At 36.0% G+C, this 23,774-nt stretch overlaps 1 protein-coding gene across 1 annotated transcript in view; it reads left to right on the top strand.

Annotated features, from left to right (window-relative positions):
• LOC108358035 (apolipophorins-like) overlaps positions 1-23,774 on the top strand; it is a 241,359-nt gene that overhangs the window by 32,592 nt on the left and 184,993 nt on the right. The window contains exons 4-5 of the mRNA XM_017609166.1: positions 14,802-15,145; positions 15,205-15,415. Of these exons, the coding sequence (XP_017464655.1) occupies positions 14,802-15,145; positions 15,205-15,415 (555 nt within the window). The remainder of the gene's footprint in view (positions 1-14,801; positions 15,146-15,204; positions 15,416-23,774) is intronic.

Here is a 23,774-nt window from a genome sequence, read left to right as displayed (position 1 = left end):
ATTTCTGGTTCGCATAAATAACTTAATTAGATCAACTTCGGTTGAGCTGCACTTTAAGCAAGACCAGCGAAGACCCTTGCCATCATTAATAGCGTCTATAACACAGGTCTGCAAAAAAATGGGTTCGGAATGTTCTATAAAAGTGTAGTGTCATTTCCGAAGTAATTTTTTGCGTAGAATCCGAATCCGGGGTTTAAATTGCTCTATCACGTCAGGACTTTGAGATATCCTAATTTAAAAGTGCAAAAAACGCTGTTTTTGCCCATTTTTGAGGTTATGTAGCTACGAAGATTTTGCTCTTCATAAAAAAGTAGACGTGGTATTTTAAAGTATAAGTCTTCCTCTTTTAAATGCCGTTGAGTTTGCTCAAATATCTTAATTTTTCACTAAGATATCGCATTTTGAAGTCTCCATGTTTGTGAATGTAATCGACGTCTCATGTAATCTCAATGGATTTTCGAATATCGAAAAATTCGGATTCTACGCAAAAAATTACTTCGAAAATGACCCTACACTTTCCTAGAACAAAACGTTGCTGACCTGTGTAATTATTCCTATCAAACCAGCACATTTCATATGGCAAATACCATCACAAAGCCAGCATGATAAGTAGCGTTCAGAATCAAGATCACACTTCATATTGAAAAATTTAATAACACATGTGTTAATAAAAAGGCAAACAAAATAACTTATAACAGTTTACGAGCTGATGTATTAAGCTTTAAAATATATGTTGCGAACAGTTTAAGTAACACTTAATAAACGCAACGCAAACAGCTGTGACAAGAATTACTAAAGGAAGTAAACAAAAGAGTAAAACAAATGTGCAAAAATAAAACCGATTTCAGTTAATTACAAAGGATACAACCACAATGATAGCAACAAATGACTCAGCGAAATTAGATGTATGCTAGTGAATTTTAATTAAATCTATATATATAAAAATGGTGGGAAAAATTTATAGTAATTCATTAACTTAGAACGGCTGGGCCGATTTGGCTAAAATTTTTTTTTGGTTGTTCGTAATTGCCAGGAGGAAAAGGTCTTTACGAAAGAAAATTTTCGGTACACAGGGGGTCACAGGAGGAGTCGGGAAATTGGGAAAATCGAAAATTAATTTTTTGTATGGAATTTTGTGTGCAATTGTTTCGGAATGGCTTTTCGAATGGAAAAATAGAAAATTCTTAGTGGAAAACTCGGAAAATTGCGGAAGAATGCGAAAAATTTTAATTTTTTTCGACGAAATTTTGCATTTTGTCGCATGATTTGATGATTTTGGACGATGTAAAGGTGGAGAATTCGTTGTGATGCTTGGAAAATTTCAGATAATTGTGAAATTCATTGTGAGCATGAATCAATTGAGAAAAATTTTCTCCTATGTTGCTTAACCGATTCGAATGGTTGTTGCTTTGTTGGAAATGCGTTTAGAAGTGCACAAAGTTTTAATTTTTCCGATAGGTGGTGCAGGGGTAGAGCTACGCTAAACAATCGCATTTAAGATCCGATTTGCTTCAAACGCGGAATATATATTCGGTGCATAAACATTAATAGACCTGCCAAAAATAGACCCGATAGGTGCGTCCAAAGTCGAGTTATGGCAAATACAGTTCCATGCAATATGTTCTCTTATCTATCTATACTAATTATATAAAGAGAAGTCCCATTTTTTGTAGCAGGTAATCTCGCGAACGGCAGGTCCGACTTTCATGAAATTTTGTATATTTATAAATAGCTTTCAGATACCACCATGTCAAGGGAAGAAAATATATTCTAATTTGCTCGAAATTTGGTACGTAGGCAGCCTTTTTCCTAGATTAGCATATACAGTGCCATAACCGAGTGTCCATTTTATTAGAATATAATATTTTTAAATAATAAAGAAATAATGTAAATGTATAAATACACTATACTTTTTATGCAAGGTAAACCGCTGTTTTTCCGTTCCGACATTTTTCTTACAGTGAACAAAACACAGACCAAAACCCAACGAACCCGTCACGAAGCTGATTGCCTATTTTGACAGTTTTCGGTGAAGCAAGAACTTTGTTTAAGTATATAGACATTTTTTTCCATTGTAGGCGGAGTCCGTTATAACCGAGGCTATTTTAGCTGAGTTTTTTTTTCCATACGTTTGAACTAGGACTTAACAAATAGGTACATATTAACAGAGTTTCCATCTTAAGCGAGTCCATTATAAATGGATTACACTCTAGGATCCTTTTTCCCGTTGGAACTAGTGGACTAGGGACCGATCTATTCGAAAAAAATCTTATTTCCGATATTGGCTATTTAACAATACTTATTACACTAGCCAACAAAATTAGATAGACTTCTTTGTGCTGATTCCGAATCCGTAAGTATAAAGTTCCCATCAGCTCTAGATTTCCAGAAAAACGTGGTTAAGTTGTCAAAAATTCGAGGTTTTTGCAATATTTGAGAAGCTCTAGCAAGGAAACAAAAGGTGATAGAAACAAAAAGTGAAGTCATTCGGAGACACCAGGGATCAAAGTCAAATTTCCTACTTTAAATCAACCATCAAAACCGTTGCGGTGCTTGCTTTACGGCGACTAAACAGAATAAAGACAATTCTTGATGAATGCTTACAATTGTAAGACATTAAGGTACTGGATTTCTAAGGACCAATGATACTCCCCAGTTTTGGAATTGCCACCAACGATACTATACAGACTCAAAGACGATTCACCATCGAACAGGATCATTGTTGCCGTAAGGACTTCTTCCCGGCATAGCGCTTTCGTAAGGTTATTTAAGAGGGCAGAGGAGGATATGCCTTCTGTCGACCACAACGCCAAACGTGAACGTGAATTGCTGGCGGAAACATTGGACCAAATGTTTAAACAAAAAAATTAATTTTGGGCGGGACGAAGTTCGCCGGGTCTGCTAGTTTAATATAAAACACAATAACTTTCACTTAGCTTCATTTATTTTCACACTAAGGGCCGTTTACTAATGTAACCAGTAAAGTTGCCTTTACTAACAGGGCAGATGAATTGTTCCTCACTTTAAAATAGTTTCGGTTTCTTATCTTACCAGTAAAAATAAATTTGTTATTCCGTAGAGTGAAACTTCACTACATTTCCGAGAGTGAAACTTCACTACATTCGTCGTAAAATTTCAAAGGTTGGCATTGCAACATAATCAAATATAGAGCAAGAGCAACTGTTAGCAAAAACCAAAACCTTGGTTGAAATATCTAATATATCTGACTCATGAACCAAAACCAAACCGAAATTTAAAGTTGGGTACAAATTTTTAAAGGTTGCACTGGGTGAGCACAATTTATCGATTCAAGAAATTAATGCGCTGATGAGAAAATGAAAACTCGTATACCGAGACGGTAAAGTGGCCTGTAATCTCAAGGTTTGATGAGAAAACGGTCCTAAGATGATATAGATAGGCACCTCTTATTACAACTTTAACTCAGAATTAGCACAATAAACTTTGCAAATAGAAAGCCAAATTAGGGCACAATATAAGTTCGACCTCATAGCCTGACATACATATGTACATATGTACTATGCATTTATTTACAATTCATTTCCTTGTTATGATTAAAGGTTAGATCTGTATGTGTACATATGAGTAATGAAGAGTTTTTATAAGATCAATATAGGCAGAACACGAAATAATGCGCTGCACTATGGTCTGGCGGCTATCATTTGCTGGTCGAAAAGTAACCAAATTGATTTGAAACTTAGTGTTTGGGAGTTTTTGAGGTCGCTGACTTCGAATATAATGCCAGATTTCCGAAATTCAAAATGGCGGATCCAATTTGGCGACCAGATTTTATACTTCTTTCCCTTTCACCAAAAACTTATAAATAAGCGGTGTTTTCAAGATCGCTAATTTCGAATCTGATGTAAGATTTTTGCAATTCAAAATGGCGGACCCAATATGACGGATCCAATATGGCGACCAAATTTTATATTTTTTTCTTTTCAACATAAACTCATATAAATGGGGAGTTTTCGAGTAGAGTTGTCAAACTATCGATAGCACTATCGATAGTCTCAATTTTTTTAGACTATCAATACTCATTGATAATTTTTTCTTATACCATCAAAAATATCGATAGTTTAGTAGGACTATCGATCATCTCCCCCATTTTTTTTACATTATACATACATATGTTAATCGTAAATCCTGTTTTGTTTGTATAACTTGTGTTTGTTTTTGAACTTTCTAAAAAGAGAAGTATTTTGGCTAAGCAGTTTCTTAATTTTGAATGATTATAACTTTTATAAGATAATATTTATTTCACTATGATCCTGTAAAAACAAAGCAACTTAACTGATTTAGCGCTATCGATAGCGCTATCGATAGTGCTATCGATAGTTTTGTTTTTTTTCGAGACTATCGTGAATATTGATAGTGTTTCTGAAAACTATCAAAACTATCGATGGTGTGACTATCGATAGTTTGACACCTCTATTTTCGAGGGCGCTGATTTCGAATCTGATAGCAGATTTTTGAAATTGAAAATGGCGGATCCAATATGGCGTTATGGGAAAAAAATTTTAGTTTACAAAATTTGTTTAGTTTTGCTATGTATTTTGTTTCTTTAAATATAAGCTTATTTTTGTATTTATTAGAAAGGACACTAGCACAACAAATATATTACTAATATTAGGCTAGATATAACGTTGTAAAAACAAAGTAACGTATAAGTTTAAACAAAAAAGCGCAAGAATGTATTTTTGACCTACGTACTTGCATATCATTCTTGCCTTTATGTAGTTGCTATACTATTCTTCGGATGTGCTCCTTCTTATAATATTTCGAAAGAAAATGTTTAAAACAGCAGTTTTTTGCATCTCTGTTGACGGCAAATCACACGTGGACATTTTCTAATAAAAAAACCCATTATTAAAAAAATGCAAAAACGTGCAACATGATTATCAGCCCTCAAACTCTAAATTGAAGACCGCCAAATGAAACCAATTTTGTATGGCTCTGTTTGCCAAATTAGAGTACATTTTGAAAATTAGTTTTATTTTATTTAGAAAGCTATATGCTATCATTCGTTTTCGTTAATCACACAAATATTACATTCGCTATTCATTTCCATTCTCTTTTTTTAAGTATTTTTCTCACTCGAAGACTTTTACCATTTTGAACTACAAGAATACTGACTGCGAAAGAAATAAATATGTAAACTTTTAGTAGAAATGTCAACTTCAACAGCTGATATCTCATCGGCTAAACTCTTTAAGAAAATAATGAGTATGTCCTTTTAACTCTGGAAAACTAGTTTAGTGAAGGGACAAAAAAATCGATTTATCGATACATTAAAAAATTACTTTTGGCCAGCAAACTGTAGCTGCCAGACCATAGTGCGCTGGTTCGAATACTTCTCATATTTTAATTAAGATCTATATTTCGTGACCTGAAATGCAAATAGACGTAACAAACATCGTCGCTTAAATGCAAAAAGTCGTAACTAATATAAAATTCAAAATTAACTTCTTTGTTTATATGATGGATTTCATCGAATTACAACTCCTCACACCGTATAAAAAAAAAAATTATTAGTCACGACTTTTTACATCTCAGTGACGATGTTTGTTACGTCTTTTTGCATTTCATGTGACGACTTGTAATTTTTTCCTTTTTTTCGTTTAATGTAATTTTGAGTCTTTCAAATGCGGAACTTAGTTTTGGATATACATACAAACATAAAGATGTTTTGAAAAGTACTGGTATTAAATAATTTTTGAAGTGTTTTTGATTTGTTATGTGTTTTGTCAAAATTGGTTACGTTTACCCCATCTATTTTAGTCATGGTATAAGGGCCTTGGTACAGTATTCCTCGCTTAGTTGCACTTCGAAAATTGCAAAATTTTTGGTTCAATTAACCGGGGAATTAATTAACCGATACTCGTTTAATTTAACAGTTCGTTTAACATGTGCATTTTAAGTCATTATTAAATCAAATGATATTTATATAGTTTAAAATTTAAACAAAAAAGGCGTGGGTACTAGGTACTCATGAAATTTGATGTGTAAACATATGCGCACGGCAAAACATAAAAGTGCGTTTACATATAAATATAACCTCAATCAAAATCGTTAGCTGTCAAATTGGTTGTGCTTGTTATTCTCACAACTCGAGGAAAAGCTAAGTTTTTTCTCTGTGCCACCATGTTCACTTTTTTCTGCTACATATACTAAGCAATTTAAAAATATTTTAACTTAATATTTTATTAAAAATACCTTTACAAACCTGTTTTTCTTGATAGAGTAAATTTTTGTTTACTTTTACATTTGACATTCCTTCCCTTCATCAAGTATAATCGATAAAACTAGGGTGGACGCCAAAAAGTTATCGGTTTAATCTGAGACTATTTTATTATTATAATTTTGTATGGCTAATCTCTTTTTCTAATAACAGATTAGTGAGTTAAGCTCGAAAAATAGGAAAATCTTTTTATATGTAAAGCTATTATTAGGCGATTCAGTTACATACATACAAAAGCAAGTTAGGTTAGAAATTAAACATTAATTTCACTTAATTTTATTCATTTTGCTGATTTAATTTTTTTATTCATTTTCATTTTTAATTCTTTTAATACATGCAATTATCGTTATGATTGATAAAATATGATACTTGTGACTCAAAGGCGTTAAAATATCTTGGAAACACCGCATCAGTTATTGTTTTTGAGCTTATGGTTTGAGCATTTCTATTTGTATATATTCCTAAATTTAGTTTTTCTTTTCGGAATATAATCTGTGGTTCAAGAATGATAGAATACAAGATTGCGCAATCCTGTGGGTGATGACGTCAAGATAGCAACGAATGGTGTAGATAAAGGAAAGAATAATTGGAGATGGAGGAGAGAAAGAGTGTTAACTGTCAAACCATGGAGGTCGCCATATTTACATACATATAAACATCTCTGCATACATACAAACAGTTTGCTAAAGTGACGTCACACGAACAGCTGATTATGTCAAATTCGCCAAGAAAAAAGTAGCGGTACTGCTGCTTGCGCCACCTCTGTCTCCCTACATCGTGTCTGTGGTTCATGTAAATGAAAGCGATTTTTGGGAGAGTTGTGTAGAGATTGAAGTTGCAGGATTTTACCCGATGCTTTTTTGTTCCGTACGTTTTGCTGTTACTCACTTTTTACTCTCACTTCAGAGAGTGATTTTGCTGTTTTACCTTTTTCTAGGATTTTACACGAAAAGTATTGATCAGAGCTATTATATCATCCATACATATGCATATTATATATACATATATTTATGTGTGTTCATCGGTCCCAGTTAAAATGATTTCAGTGTTTTTTAAATTTTCGCCTTGCTTTTTTATCAAAATAGACTACTAAACCTATTCCTAAAACCATCTACGAATATCAAAACCAGGGCGTGAATCACGTATGACGACAATCGTCTGAACGATATCGTGTCGAGATTGTCTTGCTTCATAAAAATCAAAAAGTGTTTGATCGCTTGTGCGATATCGTCAACTCGATTCCTGTTTTGCTTCACGTAACAGTAACAGTAACACGTAACAGCAACACAAATGCATAAATAAGTGTTTTACAACATCGTTTTGTCAGTTTGAACGACTATCGTTTCAAAGTTACGTGATTCATGCCCAGTTGCAACAAATGAGTCCATACATATTTATGTACATCCATAGGTACAAAGCTGTATGCATTTGCGGAGTTTAAATAATAGGAAGTAATAATCAATGCGCTACATTTCCTCTTACTATGCATATGGGATACGCGTTACAGCTTCGCAAATTTTACCCCTACCGAAACCAAAGATGTATACACATCAAAAATGCAAATTTGACTTACATAGACATTTTATTTTCAGATGACTTAATTACACGTCCAAGCAGTAAAAAGAGCATCACAAAAATTTAATAAAAATATTTTTTGCTAAAGTGAAGTACCTCTTTTTTGTATGTTATTTTTAAAATTAAGCCAAAATTTAATAAATGAGAAGATCTCTTTCATTTTTCTTTGTCTAAAATACGTTTTAATAATGATATAAGGACACAAAATGCCAATGACTTAATTCTGTGTCCACGAGTGTAATTACTGATGTAGTTACATCTTCTTGTTAACTTACATAAATACTTGAATAACAACTTTTAATGAAGTGTACATAGTTTACAACCAAAATGGAAGCATTATTTAAACATATAAACTAGTAAAGAAAAACTTTATTAAAAAAATATTTAGTGCAATGGTCTGTCATTTTTACAAGAATTAAATTGTTTAAAAAGTCAAGGTTTTGTACTAAATTCAAAATGATATTGTTTGCCACTTATGTTTATTTATAAATTTTTAAGGTTTTTCAATTAATTAGAATATAGTTCAATCCCTAACAAATACCATATAAACCTAAGCTTAAGATTTTGTAGAACACTTAAAAAAAAATGCATCATAATTTCAAACTTTTTTCTCAGAAGTGTTTTTTGACTATACAGTTTTATAGACCATTGTGGGGGTTTTTATTTGATGTTATGTATGTATATACTTTATACTTGGAATACTTGTTTATTGTTAAATGATGTTCTTTGGAATATTGTTCTTTTGGGAAATAAAATTTTCTTCATTCTGTCTTTCACATTTGAAACTAAAGGTTTTTAATTATTAGGATGTGTGTGAATCGGTAACAAAGTTCTATGGGGAAAGCTGTTGAATAATATTTTTACTATGGTGAGACAGTTTTGCCAATCTGCTGTGTGAAATGAAATATTTTTTGACAGCAGTAAATTTTTGATAACCGCGGATTTATTTGGAATAAAATATTACAAATTGAAGTGAAATTAATATTTTAAGAAAACATCTACCATCGTTGATTGCAATTCATCTATTTAAGCTTTTATTTAACAAAAAATTACACACGTCAACAATCTTTGCGATTGTCAAAATTTTCTATGCATTTGTCAAAATTTTCCTGGCCTCATGAGCTACTGAAATTTTATTCACCTCATAGTTGTCAAAAATTTACTCGACGCGAACTTTGTTACCGATTCACACACGCTCTTAAGAAATAATTTAAATAAACCTACAATTGGCGATCCTGCCGGGAGAGAAGATATCGAGTTCTATCATCAACAGTGGTTTTGTGATGAATTGGATGGCAACAATTTAGTTATATTTTAATAAAATCTTTAATCTTGGGCATTGTGCATTTTCTTTCAAATTGCATTTGGAGAAATTGGGTTGGCACACGGAAACAAGAATTCCAGCATATATCGTCACCATCGATCCAGAAATAACTAAACTTCTAGCACGTTCTAATTTGAATTGGATGAATCAGCTTATGTTACCACTGTGTAACTGGTGACAAACTTCCTTATGTGAATTCTACAACTAGCAGTTATATGATTTCTTTCAAGCATTGATGAGCAACAACAATATGAGTGAAAGCAACAGCAGCAACTTCATCATCAGAATTAACAGTAATAATAACTACAACTGACTCATCATCAGCAACTGCAATACCGGATGAAGCAATAACATAAAGGTTAAAAGTAACAATAGGAAGAAATAGTGTAAGTTACTAATAACTTGGAATTATAGTGCAAATGGCGAAAATATTACACTTCACTTAATTACATCACATATACTTATATTTATGAGAAGTATTATCATTCGACAACTGTCATATCAACTATATTGTTATTGGACGAAAGAAACGTTTTCGTTAATAATTTAAACTATCACATACAAGTATTATATTATATTTAGTTTTTAAAATGATGTCAAGATCACCTACCAGAAAAAATGTCAATGTATCATCAGGTACAACTCATGAGCCACAGATACAAATCCAATCACAAATACAGACACAATCAATTTCATCACAATCAAATTTTGAAATATCTGCTACCTCGATAAAATTGCCCAATTAGTGGCTAGACCATCCAGAAGTATGGTTTATACATGCTGAAACTCAATTCGCTTCAAAAGGTATTAGTTTGGACAATACCAAGTATGAATATTTAATAATTTCATTGTCGCAAGAAGTTATTTTGACTGTACTTGATATAATTCAAAATCCACTTGTAAATATAAGTATGAGTATTTGGAACGTATTTTGATTGAACGTAATTCTTTAAGTGAGCGTAAAAGACTTGATAAAATCATGTATGATACTGAGATGGGTGATATGAAGCCTTCAGAATTATATCGATCATTACTACTTCTTGCGAATTCAAATTTCAGTACAGACCTTATTAAGAAGTTATGGTTAAGAAAACCACCTAAAAACTTAAATTTTGCACTTGTCTCATCTAATACCAGTGATATAACAAATTTAGTTAAATTAGCAGATGATTTATGGGAGGTCAGTAAGAGAGATGAAGTTTGTTCTATCAGTTCGAGAAATCTTAATAATGTTAATGTTGAACAAGATATTGGCAATCTCCTTAAGGTAACATCTATTATGTGTGAAAGTTTTTCCAAATTATCAGCAGAAGTGTGCTCGATGCATAAAGCTTTTGATTGACCATCGTTTTCGAGACAATCACGATAATTTAATCGGGATCATTCACAAGGTAGATCAACATCACCTAATTAATAATAATAATAATAGATTGGCGCTTACACATATGTTAGTTTAGCCGAGCTTCTCCTCCGACTTGTGGCGTGCGCCTTGATGTTGTCACACAAAGCGGAGGGACCTACAGTTTTACGCCGACTCCGAACGGCGATTGTATCTTTATGAGAAGCTGTTTTTCATGGCAGAAATACACTCGGAGGTTTGCCATTGCCTGCCGAGGGACGACCGCTGTTAAGGAAAAACCTTTTTCTATATTTTTTGCGATGTTGCTTTGACCAGGGTTTGAACCCAGGTGCTGCGGAGTGGAAGCGCGCACTGCTTACCACTGCACCACAGCGGCCTCACCTAATTGGTTATGTAGATATCATTACCGCTTTGGAAGCAGGGCACGTAAATGTGAACAACCTTGTTCGTATAAATCGAAGGGAAACTAAAACTACCCATTGTCTCGTCGCCTCTTCATCTATGATAAGGATAATTTGACAATTTGAAATCTCTTATTGTTAGTGGAGCAGAAATAACTGTTTTACCATCTTCAAAATTTAAAGAATTTAGAAAATCTTCTGATTTATTTTTAACTGCTGTAAACGGAAGTAGCATCAAAACTTTTGGTTAAAAGTTGCTAGATGTAAATTCTTGTTTGAGAAAGGAGTTTCCTTTTGTTTTTGTTATAGCTGATATTGCAAAACCAATAATAGGAGCTGATTTTTTAATGAAATTTGGGCTTTTAATTGACTTAAAAAATAAGAGTCTTATTGATCCTTTAACAAATATTTCAGTTAATACAATTTCTGGTTATAGAAAAATATCATTTCCAAAATTGTTTCCATTTGATGACAAATACACAAATTTACTCAGATCTTTTCCTTGTTTACTATCAGAACCTGATTACGCTAGGTCTGTGAAACATTCAACAGTTCATCGAATTGTTTGTAATGGCGAATTACCATTTGCAAAACCGCGCCGTTTAGATCTAATTAAATTTAAGATAGCGAAAACAGAGTTCGATTTTTTAGTTAAGTCTGGTATCTGCCGTCCATATGCATCTCATGTGGCTTCTTCATTACATCATGATATTTGAAGTGTAAACATATGCGTACGGCAAAGCATAAAAGTACGTTTATATATAAATACATATGAACTCAATAAAAGCTCGTTAGTTGCTAAAATGGTTGTGCTTGTTATTCTCACAACTCGAGGAAAAGTTAAGCTTTTTCTCTCTGCCACCGTAGTCGCTTTTTTCTGCTACACGTATTATGATATTTAAATATATTTTAACTGAATATTTTATTAAAGATACCTTTACAAACCTATTTTCCTTACTAGCTTCAATTTTTGTTTACTTTAACATTTGACATTCCTCCTCTTCTTCGCAAGTATAATCGATAAAACTAGGTTGGACACCAAAAAGTTATCGGTTTAATCTGAGATATTTTTAATTATAATTTTGCATGGCTAATCTCTTTTTCTAATAACAGATTAGGGAGTTAAGCTCGAAAANACAATTTCTGGTTATAGAAAAATATCATTTCCAAAATTGTTTCCATTTGATGACAAATACACAAATTTACTCAGATCTTTTCCTTGTTTACTATCAGAACCTGATTACGCTTAGTCTGTGAAACATTCAACAGTTCATCGAATTGTTTGTAATGGCGAATTACTATTTGCAAAACCGCGCCGTTTAGATCCAATTAAATTTCAGATAGCGAAAACAGAGTTCGATTTTTTAGTTAAGTCTGGTATCTGCCGTCCATATGCATCTCATGTGGCTTCTTCATTACATCATGATATTTGAAGTGTAAACATATGCGTACGGCAAAGCATAAAAGTACGTTTATATATAAATACATATGAACTCAATAAAAGCTCGTTAGTTGCTAAAATGGTTGTGCTTGTTATTCTCACAACTCGAGGAAAAGTTAAGCTTTTTCTCTCTGCCACCGTAGTCACTTTTTTCTGCTACACGTATTATGATATTTAAATATATTTTAACTGAATATTTTATTAAAAATACTTTTACAAACTTTTCCTTTTTGGTTGTTGTTGTTTCCGACAGGGTGGGTGTATGATGTATTATGGAACGAATTTCCGTCATCCCTTGTCAAATTTGGTTTGGAGACAAACCGGTTTCGAAACGAAAAATGACACTGAAGATGGCACAACGCCGAAACCGGTTTGTCTCCAAACCAAATTTGACAAGGGATGACGGAAATTCGTTCCATAATACATCATATTTACAAACCTATTTTCCTTACTAGCTTCAATTTTTGTTTAATTTAACATTTGACATTCCTCCTCTTCTTCGCAAGTATAATCGATAAAACTAGGTTGGACACCAAAAAGTTATCGGTTTAATCTGAGATATTGTTTGTTGTAGGAGAATTAAAATAATACACGTTTTAATTTACTTAAATTATAGTTTTATTCCCGAAAAATTAGCTTAATAAAACGTGAACGACGTCGGTAGAAGTTTCTAGAAGAATAACGTTTTTTAATAACTAGGTCAGAGAAGTATATGCAAATAATGTAAATGAAACAAGTGAACTAGAACATAGAAAATACTAAAAATACTAGGGAGTTTAGCTCGGAAATGAGGATTATCTACTTATACGTATGTAAACCCATCATTAGGCAATTCAGTTACATACATACATATTTAGGTTAGGTTAGGAATTAAACATTAATTTCACTTAATTTTATTCATTTTGCTGATTAAAATTCTTTTATTCGTTTTCATTTTTAATAGTTTTAATACATGAAATAATCGGTGTGATTGACAAAATATGATACTTGTAAAATATCTTGAAAACACCGCATCAATTACTGTTTTTGAGCTAGTAGTTTGAGCATTTCTATTTGTATATATTTCTAAATTTAGTTTTTCTTTTAGGAGTATAATCTGTGGTTCGGCGTCATCTGTCCATAGGTTTACCTTAAAGTCATGAATATGTACGTTATATGTATCTTTCGTTTGCAAAATGGGAAGCTAAATTGATTTGTTCGGCATTTCCTCTTACTCATGTTTTTACACGAACTTGCAGGAAGTTACAGGAAAAATGATCCCATATTCCAAAATCCTGTAAATGAGAGCGATTTTTGAGAGTGGCGTAGAGAATGAAGTTGCAAGATTTTACCCGATGTTTTTTTTTGTTACCGTCCTTTTTGCTATTACTCACTTTTTATTCTTACTTCAGAGAGTAATTTTGCTGTTTGACATTTTTACAGGATTTTACACGAAAAGTATTGGATTAGAGCTATTATATCATCCATACATAGGTATATATACCTACTTAAATGACCCAGTTAAAATGATTTTAGTATTTTTTAAATTTTCCTTGCTTTTTTATCGGTAGTTAGTGAAGCCAAGGTCTCAAAGTACTTACGTACGCGGTGCTTCGTTAGGTGAAACTAACTAAATACTTTTAGACAAAGTATTTAGCATACTTGCTATTTAGCAACATCCAAAATACTAAAGTAAATAGTACTTTGCTACTTATCACAACACAAATACCTAAATACTTTTGTACTTAGTACGTAATACTTAGTTAGGGTACTCACAGTTTACTTCTAAAGTTAAAAGGTGGCAACTTTAACAAGATAACACACTCGAACTGTGAGCAACCCTTATGTTTAAATAAAGTATTAAGTTGATCAACAATACCACGCATTGCTAGACCGTTTGCCTTTCACGCGTTTGTGTTTAGAGAGCATCAACAAACCACATACATATTTCTCTCTATTCTCTCTTCTCTTTTTTATACTCAGCTAGCACAGCGAAAAAAAAAAAAAAAAATAACCTTTGCCAGCTCCAGGCAGGCGCAAAGAGAAACTTATGTACAAGCAGCGCTGCGCCCAAAGCGAAATTCATGTATGTATGTACAAGCAGCGATAGATGCCAGTTTAACACAGAACATAAACATGAGACAAAGTCTAGTAATTTTGCCCAAAAGTGTTATCTCTAATTAGTATGGGAACCAACAACAAACAAAGTTACCACATGGTAAAATGTTTTAAAGTTACCAGGTGGCAAAATTAACACAGTAGATAATATAGAACTGTGAGTACCCTAAGTAAATACAATTTTGCCCATCACAATTCTGAATGCAGGTTTTATTAGCAAAGGCACTTTAATATTATTTTTTCAGATAAGGTGGCCTTCGATTTGTATTTGCGATATTTGTTAAATTTTCAATCTGAGTTCGAATACATTAAAGGTTTAGTTTGTTATATTACGATTTATTCAGTTTCAGGCAAACAAGATCGAAAGCATACATTTTCAAGGAAGGCTGACAAACTCTGACGACGAGTCCAAAGTAGAATACGATGGGAATATGAAGCTCAAAACCTCGGCACACCCAAATTTAAACTTTGCCTCAAATGTTACATGGCGATCATTGCAAGGTCATACCGAAGGTATTATAGCCTTTAACAGTGGTCGGAATGTCGGTGATTCGGGAGCCACGAATATATTACATTTAGTGTTGTCCCGCTTCCACTCAGAAGAAAAGATTTGGGACGATTCACGTTTGTATGCAAGCTTGGATGTTAAGTTACCACGCAATAACATTGATTACAAACTGTTTTTAAAGTAAGTTTATTTTATATAACTGTATGTTAATATTGATCTAATGTCAATTTTGTTTTAAGGCATGAAGAACGGTATAAAAATGGAAGCGAGCATAACGTAATACTTGGAGGTCAAATTATTCCAGGAAAAGAAGCGTCAATTCTTTTTTCTATATTGATACCGCGGCATTCTTTAATTGCCTTTGATGTATTTTTTAATGTCACAGTAACGAATTTCAACTCCTGCTCAGGACGACTAAAGTTTGTAGAAAAACTTCCCAAAACTTATTTGGTGAGTATTTAAAATGTTACATATGTATGCACATATGACCAATAACTATTGCTTATTCCACTCAGTGGAACATAAACAACTCAGAATTATTATTGTTTATAAATATGTATACTTGCATTGTTACATAATTGCTTTCTGCAATTAACGCGGGAAAGTTAAAGGTATATTTCTTTTTGATAACATATTTTAAACCAATTGTGGGGGGAAACCAATTAACCGCGTTGAGTTACACAAGGAAATTTACTTGTAATTTTTATGCAATAGTTTTTGACGGAGCAGGTGATTAAAGTAAGCGAGGATTACTGCACTTTTAATTTTAGTATGTAGTTTAAAAGAAATGGGAATTAGTGCTTTCATTTTGTTTTAAGCAAGGAAAGGTTCGTTCTGCAATTGAAGTGGGTTTAGGTAACGTATGTAGCTGTATATATGTATGTATGTAATAATACTATATTTTATTTTTATTTATTTATTGATTTCAACGCAACAGCCATTAGCTATATTTCAGCGCCGTTATTGGGTATAAGTACGGTGACCATCCGTCCTTTATTTCAAAGGACAGCCCTTTTTTTAACTCCCTGTCCTTTATAATTTTTTTAAAAATAAAGGACGCCTTTTGTCCTTTATTTCTTAAACTGTCCTTTAAATCGGCTCTGCATTTATCAGAGGTAAACTTTTAAACGCGGAATATGAAAAATAAAAATGTCCCTGATAAAATATAATGAAAACTGTCGCCAGTTTCTTTCGCATCCCTCTTAGGGTTTCTATTTAATTACAATCTATAAATCTATAAAGGGAAAGTTGTGCCCAGGACCGTGTTGCACGCTGAGTTTCCAGTTCCATTGAAAGAGAACAATAAACCCCCTGCTGCACAGTGGTTCAAAACTGGCATTTAGTGTTCGTAATTCATTGGAGCCTGATTTCTGTATTTTTATTTGATTACATTAAATTGTTTTGTGCAAAATGCTGTTCCAGTTAATAAATGTTACAAAACAAAAACTAGTTGAAAACAAAAAGAAAGATACACAAAAAAAAATTTTTAAATGTTATAAAAAATGTTCACCAAAATTCTTTTTTTCGTTTTGCTTTTTAGTAAAAAAATTGGTTGAAAAATTAAGGCTCCGGTGCATTATGAACATTAAATTCCAATTTTGAACCACTGTGTGCTGGCTTCGTCGTGCATTATGAATTATGGTAAACGCATTTTGGTAGCAAAGGATGGCGAAGTCCTTGAAAAGGATTTGGCTTAATTTTTCGCTGTAGCAGGGGAACTTGTACAATTAAATAATATAGTTAACTGGTAAATATTTGATTTAAATTACGACATGGGTAAGGCCCTCTTATCATACAAGTTGCATGTACGTATTCCCATTTTGAAAAAAGTCCTTTATTTTACGTTGGTTAATATGGTCACCGTATGTATTAGCAACTACAGAATAGAAAACTTATGTAGATATAGTAAAATTACATATATATTCTTAGATGAAAGAAGCAAAGGAAGGAATAATATAGATAATTAGGAGAGGTCAGGAGACAGGTCGTTAGACATAAAATTTGTAAAGCTCGCATTTAAAACGCACGGTGTTTGTAATTAGTCTTAATGCCGATGGATAGCTATTCCAAAGACGGATAGTGTAGATAAAGAATTGTCGCTCGGATATTGAAGAGTTAAATTTTGAATATAACAGCTGGGGTGATCTAGCTGACCGGGTATATTGTAGTCTGTGTTTCAGGTACGGGGCTCATTGTTAGTTGGAATTTTGTGCAGCATTGCGCGATATTTTACTTTTAACAGACTATTAAGTGAAATAGAAAACATTTTTGTGGCATAGTGCGAGATATGGTCACACCGTCCGTGCTAGTTCATTCAAAGTACATTCCACAACAACAGAGTAGAGCTGGAAAACTATCGATGGCACTGTCGATAGTATCGATGGTTTTCGACTATCGAAAACATCGATGGTTTTGTAAGCACTATCGATAGTTTCCACTCATACATACATTATTCAGTAAGAGTAAAAGCCGGCGGTACCTTTTTCATCTTGTGAGTCGGAAGGGACATTTAGCAAAGCAGGGCAAATAATTTCCGAGCGCAGATGCTGCTTAAAGAAAACAAGCGTTGATAAAATTTTGTCCCTTAACAAAAATAAGGACATATTTTAGCAATTCTGATCTCATTTTCAATAAAAGTTATTATGTCTAATTTTTGGACTTTTTTAATCAAAAATATCGACTAGTTTTATTCGGAAATATTGTACAAAAGCTATTTCTCAACACAGCTGGGCTGAATTGCGTTCAATACCAGGAAAAAGTAAGTACGGATTGCAGCAATAAAAATGTGGTTTTTGTTTTGCGCTAAGGGCAAGAATTCTAGGAATTTCCTTGGCCCAAAGTAGCCACCAGCTACGAGGAAACCGCATTTCATTTTGCGTACAAAGTTGCCACCCATCCCCTTTGTCGTATGTACGAGGAAAAGAAGAGTAGGGCTGCCTTGGGTTCGGACACCAATTGTATCCCATTTGGGTGCCATCTCCTATAGGGTAAGTCTCTCTGGCACATCTCACAATTCGGCGTAGTTTCTTAGTATTCGTGTTTGTTGGTGTATCCCTGTGTAGATTTGGCACGCAATTAGCGCTCCAAAGCTAACGAAAAATCCACACCGAGCCCACTCATGGGCTACCAACAGAGTGCTAAATTGGAAATACCGCGATTGGCAAAAAGCTGCCCTTCTTTGCTTCCCCTGCGCCGTAGTGCTGGTGTCAGTGGGCCAGCAATCGTCCACGGATGCTCGTATAGTGGTGCTAATAACCGCCCCCACACTTGGTGCGTTTGTCTGCCGCTTCACTAACTCTCCCCCCAAGGGAAAATATAATTAAATTGGAAAATTGGGAAAATATAACCAGCGATACTCATTATTGAGGCCTTCAGCCGTTTAAGAATAATTGACTAGTTTTGTGCTCAGAGTGACGGGAGCTGCGTGGCAGAACTAAATTACCACATAAGTACATATATGTATGAAAGTTAGAAAAAATAAGAACTTCGGTTTTAGTTAAGCACACAAAGAGTTCTGAATGCACGAACAATGCGTTACACGCGTCTAAATTTGTTCTACAAAAAAAGGGGGAGAATAATTCTGCATGCAGTCAACCAAAAATATCCCGAAATTATATAAGTCATCGAGCTCACATCCGTGAGCCCTAAAAAGTTAAAGTTGGGGGCCGCACGGCGGCCCCGAGTTGTCCTTCCTAAAATAAAAGACAATAATTAGTTTTGTACAAGTATATTTACCATCTGCTTCTGCTGTCCCAAACGGAATGAATGCAACATATTTCTTAATACTATGACTTACTGTCTAACCGGCTGAATTAACTGCTGACGCTGCGCTTCCCATAGATTCAATTATGCTAACGTATGTTCGATTATTTTTGCATGAGAGTTCAATTACCCGCACTGGTTATGCGCGTGTTTGGGGAAGTGCGGCGTCAGCACATTCACACAGGTATGTGTGTTAGCCCCCGTATTAACTANGTTTTGAAATGTCAGTAAGGCATAGCAGTGAAGACTTAACAAGTGCCGATGACGCCCAAGCCCATTGCTTTATTTGCACCAATGTTATAGAGCACCAAGCTCAACTGATTAAAACCATTTGCGACCATACCTTCCATAGAGTTTTCTTTAATACCAAAGTAGGGACCAATCCCACTAAAGTTGGCCCAGTTTGCAAAAAGGTATTGCACGCTTTAACGTCGAACTTACTGGACGTCCCTCCTCCAAGCCAGTCCACTAGCGCACCCTCGCACACTCCGTCTAAGATACATAATACCAGATCTCAAACCAAGCGCACCCTAACTCCTAAGGAACTGGCTATGGCTCCCGCTGGTGAAGATAGTAATAGTGTTCCCCCCGGATGCACCGATTCAGCAGCCCGTGATACACAGGGTAGCGGAGGTATGTAAAAGGCAATAGAAGATGCCTTAATTGCTGCTACTGCTAGGCAAACCGAGCTTCTGACTCGAACACTAGAAACTGGATTCGATAGGCTTTCGGTTCGATTATCCTCTCGTGTTTCATGAGAGAAGGGAGCATCCAATGTTGGGATGCAGACACTACCGGAAGTGGAGCACCAAACTTTCCAACAAATTTTGGGATTACCCCCGCGTGCAACAGATCCTACTTTGAATCTGGCTGGAGGAGCTATTACAAGGAATTTGCCTTTGGAGATACAAAACAACCTTACAGAATTGCGCCCGGATCGCATTAGCCAGATTATTTCGAATTGGAAACTTTCAGGCAGGTCCTCGTTGTCGGTTGATGATTTTATTTACCGCATCGAGGCCCTGACAAAACAGACGCTCGACGGAAACTTCGACTTGCTGGCTAGAAATGCCAGTAATATTTTTGAAGGCAGCGCCAGTGAATGGGTTTGGCGTTACCATAAAAGTGTTTCTGTTGTGGAATGGAATGGTTTGCGTAGTGCGCTAAGAGGCCATTATAAAGATGATCGGACTGATCATAGCATTCGAAACGAGATGCTGCAACGTAAACAGAAACAAGGAGAATCGTTTGACCATTTTTATGAAGCCATTCTAGTCCTCAACGATAGGCTTTCGAGACCATTGTCGGAATATTCACTCTTAGAAATCCTACGGTCGAATTTGCTGCCTGAAATCCAGCGGGAAATTCTTTACGAGCCTTCTAAGTCCTTTGCTGAGTTGCGTCATCTTGTACGCACACGAGAAATATTTTTGCAGACTTTGCCTAAACGCCAGGTATCGCCGCATCGAGGTCTAGGCCGTAGACGCGTCAATGAAGTTGAGATTCCTTCCCCAGAAGCACTAGCAAGCGAGGCCAGTGATGAAGAAGATCATGAGTTATCTGCAGTGTTCATAGAATGTTGGAATTTCGGAGGACAAGGGCATCTGTACCAAGATTGTATAGCCGAACGCCGTGTATTTTGCTACGGTTGCGGACAACCAAATACTTATAGGCCCACCTGCAGCAAATGTAGTCAAAAAAACTTTCAAGGGCGTGCACCCTTGAAAAGTGCACGCAAACAAGTCACCTCCAAAGCGACCAACACGGAGTAGCAGATGCGCCCCCATATCCTAGTACCAAAATTCCCGACCTTCCGACAATCCCTGACCGTCCGATTCATACGCTCATTAGAACAGATTCGAGAATTTGTAGCGCTAAACCTTCAAGCCCTAAACTGCCCACTGCTAAGTCCCGATCGCATCTGCACAGAATAGCCTATAACAAAAAGCGTAAGGCAGAAAGAAAAAAACTAGTAGCAGCGGTGATAGGATGAACGCAGGATTTCCGTCCTTACGCACAAGTGTCCCTGCTAGGGCGAACAATTGTAGGTCTAATGGACACCGGAGCATCCATTAGTTGCATAGGTAGTGACTTCGCTCGTGAATTAATCGAATCCTGGACAGCATACCAACCAATGTCGTCTGTTGTTCGCACTGCCGATGACAACGCGCCGAAGATCATTGGCAAGCTGACGACGGCAGTCCCAAGATCTATACCTAGGCATTGATTTTTGGAATAGCTTTGACCTACTGCCAAAATATCTGATGGGAAGCTGCGTACAGTCTTTGAATTTGGAAGACCCATTGATGCGTACGCTAAATTCTGAGCAACGAAACCAGATAAGTTTAGTTATTAACCAATTCCCCTCTTTTGAGGAAAAAGGTTTGGGTCACACGTCAGTGCTTATGCATACGATTGACGTTAATGGGGCTACCCCAATCAAACAACGTCATTATCCAGTCTCCCCAGCTGTAGAAAAACTAATGTATGACGAGTTGGATAGGATGGTTTCGCTAGGAGTTATCGAGGAGTCGTCTAGTGCTTGGTCTTCTCCCGTCGTATTAGTTAGAAAACCGGGTAAGGTCCGCCTCTGCCTAGATAGTAGAAAGCTTAACGCGGTAACAGCCAAGGATGCATACCTCATGCCGTTTATAGACGGCATACTTAGTCGCTTACCCAAGGCGGAATACATAACTAGCCTGGATTTGAAGGACGCCCTTTGAAAAATTCCCTTGGATCCTAGGTCGCGCGACAAGACCGCATTTAGCGTGCCAGGCAGGCCGCTCTACCAATACACGGTAATGCCCTTTGGTCTGTGCAACGCGCCACAGACAATGTCAAAATTAATGTACAAGATAATCCCGGCTCAGTTGCGCAACGAAGTCTTCATTTAATTAGACGATTTACTTATTTTTTCTGATACCTTCGAGCGGCATCTTGGCGTCTTAAAAGTGGTCGCATGCGAGATAGGAAAAGATGGTCTAACGATCAATGTGCAAAAAAGCAAATTTTGCTTGAAGCAAGTGCACTATCTAGGGCATGTTATCGGCAATGGTACGATCAGCACGGATCCTGATAAAGTCGCCGCAATCACTGAATATCCAGTTCCTCGCTGTGTCAAACAGTTACGCCGTTTCCTCGGAATGAACGGGTGGTATCATAAGTTTATCAAAAATTACGCTTCTATCGCTTCTCCTCTGACTGACGCTCTTAAGCAAAAACGGAAGTTTGAATGGACGGCTGATGCTCAGAAATCCTTTGAAGCGTTGAAAACTCATATGACCGAGGCCCCTGTCTTGCACAGTCCGGATTTCATCACGCCTTTTTTTATCCATTNCGCATAGTCCGGATTTCATCACGCCTTTTTTTATCCATTGTGACGCCAGTCACACTGGAATTGGTGGAGTCCTCATGCAAATTAATAGTTTCGGCGATGAGATTCCCATCGCGTTTACGTCCCGCACGCTCAATAAGTGTCAATGTAGTTATTCGGTGACAGAAAAGGAATGTCTAGCTGCCATCATGAGTACTAAAAAGTTTAGAGCGTATGTGGAAGGTCATGACTTCACCGTAGTCACAGACCACGCCTCGTTGAAGTGGCTAATGTCCCAGTCCGATCTTAGTTGCCGCTTAGCTCGTTGGGATCTCAAGCTGCAGGGCTATTCGTTCAAGATACAGCATAGGAAGGGTACTCAGAACGTGGTACCAGATGCTTTGTCACGCACGTTCACTGAGGATTTGTCTGCACTTAATGTTGAGCATTTTATAGATTTGGATTCCGAGCACTTTAACTCTGAGGAATATGAGAAGTTGAAGGCTAAGGTTGTGGAGAACCGTTCACATTTACCGGATGTCAAAGTTATTGATAAATTTGTGTACCGCCGTTCGGAGCATGCACCCGGAGAAAAGGTAGCCGATGATTTGGCATGGAAGTTGTGGCTTCCACGAGACCTGGTCCCAACAGCCCTGAAATTGGCTCATCATGACCTCCTTGCATCTCATGGAGGCATAAATAAAACGCTAGAGAGATTACGTCGTTTTTATTACTGGCCAAATTTAGTCACTGATGTGAAAGACTACGTAAATAGCTGCTCTATTTGCAAGTGCACCAAACACACCAATCGTGTGCTACGCCCTCCATTGGCAAATCCAACCGAAACTTCCAGATTCTTTCAAAGGATATTTATCGACCTTTTAGGTCCGTATCCTAGATCGCGCTCAGGAAACATTGACATTTTGGTAGTGCTGGACCACTTCTCAAAGTTTCCCTTTTTGAGGCCTGTCAGGAAAATGACAGCTGAATCTATTGTGCGTTTTATGGAGGAAGATTTGTTCCAGTGCTTCGGAGTGCCCGATGTGATGGTATCTGACAATGGAGTTCAGTTCAAATCAATGGTCTTTAACGCGTTGCTTGATAAATATGGAATCCACCACTCGTACACTGCTATTTATGCTCCTCAAGCGAACGCCTCCGAAAGGGTTAACCGCTCCGTACTGTCGGCTATAAAAGCGTACATTCACCCTGACCAGTCCAATTGGGACGCCCAACTCCCACACTGCCATTAACACCACCCCGTATCGACTTGTCTTTGGCCAACATATGATCACCCATGGATCTACATACGAGCTTCTTCGCAAGTCAAGCGTACTTGAGGATCATTCAGTTCATTTTGATAAGGACGATTCATTTAATATTTTGAGAACAAAAGCGGCTGACTGTATGAGAAACCAGCACAGCCGCAATGAAAGGTCGTTTACTTGAGGTGTCGCAATGTGTCTTTCGCGGCCGGCCAAGAAGTGTACCGTCGTAATTTCCAGCAAAGTAATTTTTCCAAAGGTCTCACCGCGAAGCTAGCTCCCACTTTCCTAAAGGCTAGAATAAGACGTAAACTTGGCAATTGTTACTATGAGCTTGAGGATTTGCAAGGCCGCCCTGTTGGTAAATTTCACGCCAAGGATATAAAGCAATAGTTTCCTTATTATTGGAGAAATGTTCGCTCCAAGCGTTGATCACCCTTGCTGGTTGCTTCCACGTAAAGTGTGATCT

Source organism: Rhagoletis zephyria, unplaced genomic scaffold, assembly GCF_001687245.7.
Source record: "Rhagoletis zephyria isolate East Lansing unplaced genomic scaffold, Rhagoletis_zephyria_1.1 Rzeph_scaffold_00196, whole genome shotgun sequence".
NCBI lineage: Eukaryota > Metazoa > Arthropoda > Insecta > Diptera > Tephritidae > Rhagoletis > Rhagoletis zephyria.
This window is presented reverse-complemented; position numbering and strand designations above follow the sequence as displayed.